This window comes from Acanthisitta chloris, unplaced genomic scaffold (assembly GCF_000695815.1).
Source record: "Acanthisitta chloris isolate BGI_N310 unplaced genomic scaffold, ASM69581v1 scaffold35684, whole genome shotgun sequence".
In the NCBI taxonomy this organism is placed as follows: domain Eukaryota; kingdom Metazoa; phylum Chordata; class Aves; order Passeriformes; family Acanthisittidae; genus Acanthisitta; species Acanthisitta chloris.
The window spans coordinates 1,243-6,525 of NW_008671590.1; the positions used below are offsets into that span (position 1 = coordinate 1,243).

At 55.4% G+C, this 5,283-nt stretch overlaps 1 protein-coding gene across 2 annotated transcripts; it reads right to left on the reverse strand.

Annotated features, from left to right (window-relative positions):
- Positions 1 to 735: 735 nt before the first annotated feature.
- Positions 736 to 4,385, reverse strand: AZIN2 (antizyme inhibitor 2). Of its 2 annotated transcripts, none has more exons than XM_009074160.1 (9): positions 4,220 to 4,385; positions 3,970 to 4,143; positions 3,076 to 3,248; positions 2,536 to 2,667; positions 2,031 to 2,196; positions 1,755 to 1,917; positions 1,572 to 1,684; positions 1,166 to 1,380; positions 736 to 881 (listed from the first exon to the last, which is right to left on the reverse strand). In XM_009074160.1, the coding sequence occupies exons 1-9, from the start codon at positions 4,316 to 4,318 to the stop codon at positions 740 to 742; spliced, it is 1,377 nt and encodes a 458-aa protein (XP_009072408.1). In that variant the 5' UTR covers positions 4,319 to 4,385; the 3' UTR covers positions 736 to 739. The 2 variants fall into 2 exon arrangements, with proteins under 2 accessions (XP_009072408.1, XP_009072407.1); XM_009074159.1 differs by having other exon boundaries at positions 740 to 881; positions 4,214 to 4,363.
- Between the last annotated feature and the right edge of the window lie 898 nt (positions 4,386 to 5,283).

Sequence of the window (5,283 nt, forward strand, 5' to 3'; positions counted from 1 at the left end):
CCATCACTCTTAAAGAAGAGCCCAAACCTGCTGGGCACCACCTGCCAAACCCCCTTGGTAGGCACACACACCCCAAGAGCTGGAGGAGCAGGATTTATGGAGTAGGATTTAATTCCCAAGAGGGAGCAGGGCAATGCCAGGAGCAGGATGACACCTTTCCCCCTGGTACTGCCATGGGACCTTTCCCTCCCCCAGGTACCACCATGGGACCTTTCACCCCCAGTACTGCTGCAGGACCTTTCCCACCACAGGACATTTCCCCCCTGGTACTGTCATGGGACCGTTCCCACCATGGGAACTTTCCCACCATGGGACCTTTCCCTTTGCCAGTACCACTGTGGGATCTTTATCCCCCCCGGTACTACCATGGGACCTTTTCCCCACCTCAGTACCACCTAGGGACCTTCCTCCCTGTACCACCACAGGATCTTTCCCACCACAGGACCTTTCCCACCACAGTACCACCATGGGACCTTTACCCCCTCCCTGGTACTGCCATGGAACTTTTCCCCCCATGGTACTGGTGTGGGACCTTTACCTCCCCAGTTCTACTACAGGACCTTTCCCACCATGGGACCTCTTCCCCCTCCCCAGTACAGCCAATGGACCTTTCCCCACCCTGGTACTGGCATGGGACCTTTCCCACTGTGGGACCTCTCCCCCCTGGTACCACTGTGGGACCTTTCCCCCTGCCAGTACCACCGTGTGTCCTTTGCCCCTTCCCTGGTGCTGTCACTGCTCAGATGATGCTGGCTGGAGTGAAGACTGGGGTGACACACAGAGTCTCTGCCATCTCCCAGCCACAGGACAGAGGGGTGCAGAGGCTCTCACGGTCATCTTCTGTCTGGGGAGGCTTTCCCAGGAAGAGCTGAATGGCTTTCCTGCAAGTGGGAGACACCAGAGGGGGAGCAAAGGGGAAGGAGCAGCCCCTTGTGAACAGGATGGGCTCAGGGAAGAGGATTCTCTGGGGCTCTAACATCCTGTGAAAAACTGGCTCAAGTTTGACAACATCTAAGAAAACAGCAATTTTGCCTCTAAGACCTGAATCTTCAGGTGTCTGGGACTCTGATCCGACCCTCTCCCTCAGGCAAAGAGCCCAGGTGGAGGGAAATCCAGCCTCTCCCACGGGATCCAGCCCTGCTCCCTCACCCTGCCCATCCCTTACCAGGCCATGCGGGACATGGCGTAGGTGACCTGTGGCTGGGGACACCCCCCGAGGGGGGATGAGGTGGTGATGGTGTAGGCTCCCATGTTCTCAAACACCAGCCAGTCCCCGAGGTGCAGCTCTGGCAGCTCCAGCCCATCAGCAATACGATCCTCTGCGTGTTCTGGGGGCCCTCGGAGGCTGCTGCTGAGCAAGGGGAGGTCTGGGCAGGGTCTCTGTGGGGGAAAGATGGAGCAGCCACAAGGATAATGATATCCTAGCATCACAGTGATTTATCTCATGTCTACCCACCCTGATGGTCCAACCCTGGGAGCTCATGGAATGGTTACAGCTTCCCCATGGTCTGCTCCCCCCTGGTATGGAGTTGAGGTGATGCCCTGGGACTGCTCTCCCCCTCATCCCTCACCTTGTGCAGCCGAGGCCTGGGGCAGGGGCTGTCAAACAGGAGGCAGCTGAAGGCTCCATAGATGCCATCACTGAGGTGGTACACCAGGCTCTTCTTGCTGCCAGACTCTTCCTCTGGAGGGGAGCAGGGAGAGGGCTCAGTGGGGCTCAGGCACACAGGTGGACTCATCCTGCTCTCACTTACCATCAGAGCCAGACTGCTCTGCAGGAACCTCCTCCAAGGCAGTGATGCTGACAGCAAAGGTGAAGGCAGAGGTGACGTAGTATCGCCCAGGTCTGGCAACAATCTCCACCCCACAGCCCTCTGGGAAGTACAGGTCCAAGGCAGAGTTTATCATGGCAGCAATCTGTGTGGGAAGAAGAAGTTCCCTCTTGGTTAGCTCAGAACTCTGCAGAGAACCAGGCACAGGGAGAGCCTCCAGCCTCTCTCTGAGCCTGCTGAGTGTTGGGAGCTGTGTACCTCCTCGAACCGAGCTCGGGTGTCCTCGGTGCCAGGGAATCCTCCTCCAATGTCCAGGAGGTGCATCCGGTAGCCCAGCTCTGAGCCCATGTCAAACACTAGCTGTGCTGCAGCCACAGCCTGAGCAAAGGTCTGGGGCTCCAGGCCACGGCTCCCCAGGTGGAAACTGAGGGCACAGACCTCATTTCAGCAGGGTTTGACCACCCTCAGTGAGGGGGACACAGCACTTGGAGTGTCACTCACTGGGGGCAGCTCTGTGCTTCCCACACACTGTCCCAAGCCAGACCACCTAGACAGCCCCACAGAGCCCCACAAACCCTCTCTGAGGGCTGAACCTGCCCCAGATTGGTCCCCACAGGGTGAATCTCTGCAAAACCCTGCCTTCACCTCACTCCCACCCAGAGCAGCTCCATAGACCCCTGCGTTGTTCCAACAGGGCAGAGCTCCCCATATTCCAATCCACAGGGGCTGAGCACCCCTATGGAAAAAGGATGACATGCTGTACCTGATGCCAACAACCTCCACATCTTGCTCCTTGGCTGTCTCTAGCAGGAGTCGGCAGGACTTGAGTGTAGTCCCAAACATCATGCTTGGGTGGGCAGAAGGGCTGGAGTCAGCAGCAATCCCCAACAACATCCTGCACAGCAAAGTCACGCAGTGTTGAGGGCTCTTAAATCATAGGATCATGGGATCATTAAGGCTGGAAAAAACTTCTAAGGTCATTGAGTCCAACTATTAATCCAGCACTGCCAAGCTCACCCCTAAACCATGTAGCTAAGCACCATATCTACATGTTTTTTTAACATTTCCAGGGATAGTGATCCCACCACTTCCCTGGGAAGCCTGTTCCTATGCCTGACCACCCTTTCAGTGAATAATCTAAACCTCCCTTGGCACAACTTGAGGCCATTTACTGCTTGTTTCCTGGGAGAAGAAACCAACCCTGATGTGTCTACAACCTCCTCTTCAGTCCCTCTAGCACCCCACAGTCTCCTCCTGAGCTCCTGCTCCAGCTCCCATTCTGATGGTGCTGCCAGACACCCACCTGGCACGAGGGTGAGTCCTGGCCACCTTGCTCAGCTCCACCTCGTTGTCAAAGGTCATCAGCTGCACACCGTGGCTGGCTGCATACCTGATGTGGGCAACCTGCTTGCAGGGGCTGCTGTAGAAGATCCTGTCAGCTGGGACTCCAATGCCTTGAACCCGTGTGATCTCTGCCTGCAGGGAAATGGCACACATGTAGGCAGCTCCCTGGGACCAGCACTGGCCATCCCACGCCACCACCAGCCCTGGGTCTCAGCCAACTTTCAGCACAGCAGAGGGAAAAATGCCATCATTGCAGCCTGAGATTTTCCAGGGTAAAGCTACAGGAGCTCAAAGGGATCAGAGTGGACTTTGTCATGGCAAGGACAGGTTGTGGTAAGGTGTTTACAAGCAGCATGAGACCAGGAGAGAAAACAAGTGGGTTTAGCAGGGGTAGGTTGGTGTGTGTCCCCTGGTCTGAGCTGTGACTTTCTCCTCCTGGGAACACATCCTGTTTAATTACATAAAAGTAAGTGGCTTAACTTTGGTTCCTGCCTGGAAATGTGGCTATTGCAAAGGACAAGCAGGAGGGAGCAAAAAGCTTTAGGCTCAGCCTCAAAGGCACCAAGAGTTGGACAGCTGTGGCAGTGACACCCCACAGGGATGTGCTATGCCACCAGCCAAGCCTGCCAGCCAGGACACCCACTCCAAAGATGGGAATGTTGGTCAAAGGCAACAAGGCAGAGTGGACAGGGATTTCTGGGCTGTGTCAGGAGGGTTTTGACAGCAGAGGGAGACTCGTGACCTCCTAAATGTCATCTAGTGAGAGGAAACTGAGGAAAGGAGGGTGAGCTCTGCCACTCTGCCACAAATCCCTGAAGGATGCTCACCTGGAGCTGCTCTCCCACATCCCTACCTTGTTGGCACAGGCAAAACCTGCCCCCAGCTCTGCCAGCAGCCGAATCACTCCCTCACTGCTGTTGCATTTGACTGGGAAATAGGGTTTCACCCGAGGCAAGGCCTTCAGGAAACGCAGGTGTTTCTTCACGATGTCCCCGAGGTCTGCCACGAAGAAGGCTTGCTGCTCATTCTAGGAGAAAGCTGGAGTGAGCAGCAGCCCCAGGAGTGCCTCTGCCAAGTGCAGCAGCAGAGCACCAAGCCCTTACCTCCTGGCACAGCTCCCCCAGGAGGTTCTCCAGCAGGTCTCTGGTGGTGAAACCCTCCTCCACCATAATGAAATTGGATTCGTTCAAGTACCCGTTCATGGTCAGGGTGTGATGATGCTTGTTTGAAGCTTCCTTGGGTAGGGTTTAGATACTAAGGATGAGACACACTGGAAAAATAAGGAATATTAAGGACAGGGTCCAGAAGCTCCATCAGTGTACACCACCCACCCTGCACCTTGAGGTGCTCACTGTCCCTCCCACAGCATCGCTGCCTTGGGTAGAGCTCAGCACTGCTCTCCTCCAGCTCCTCAGCACAGCCCTGCTGTGGGCTAAAGCATCTTCTCTGGGGGAGGAGACACATTTCTCTGCAGTTGAGCTCTGTTTTGGCACACAGCAGCTCTGCCTCCAGCAGCAGCAGCTCCTCAGGCACCAACGCAGTCAACAACAAAGCCAACTGCACCGCAAAGAGGTTGGACAGTGTTTACGTGCCAGGACGAGTCCCTTCATGCTCTGGCATGTAGTATGATCTGCTGTGAGGCATGGGGTGAGGATCCCTGACGGTTTCCAAGTAGCTGAAGTCTCACAGAGCCACTTTGAGCCCCATGAAAAGGGAGGCACAGCACAGGCCACTCGTTCTGACCTGAGGATGGTCTGGGTCTGTGCTGTGGGTCGGTTTCAGGGCTCTCCCACGGCACAGAGTGTGGAACAAGGGCAACAGTTAAGCTGTACACAGTTTTCTGGTTTGTCCTAGCAGAGCTTTAGCTGTAAGAGCACACACTTAGCTATAACAATCTCCTGCCCTGGATTCAGCCTGTCCCATAACACAGAGAGCTGGTGACCTACCAAGGAACATTTCCACTCCAATAATCCAGGTCTAGCTCCAGGGCTCTTACAGGAACATGGTGTCTCTGGTCTGAAGTCAGCAGGAGACAGAGGTTTCATTTCTCAGAGCTGCACACCACCTCCCCCTCTACAGAGACCTACTTACAACATTTTGGAGGGGCACTGAGAGAAACACCACACTGACCCCAGAGCAGCAAGATGTTGTAATGCATTGAGCAAGC

Excerpts from the sequence above, each read along its gene's own strand:
- AZIN2 (XM_009074159.1), bottom strand. The coding sequence starts at position 4,318 with ATGAACGGGTACTTGAACGAATCCAATTTCATTATGGTGGAGGAGGGT. Across the intron at positions 4,144-4,213 it reads AGCTGTGCCAGGAGGTAAGG|AATGAGCAGCAAGCCTTCTT; the intron begins GCTTGGTGCTCT and ends GCTTTCTCCTAG. Across the intron at positions 1,381-1,571 it reads CCAGGCCTCGGCTGCACAAG|AGACCCTGCCCAGACCTCCC; the intron begins GTGAGGGATGAG and ends TTTCCCCCACAG.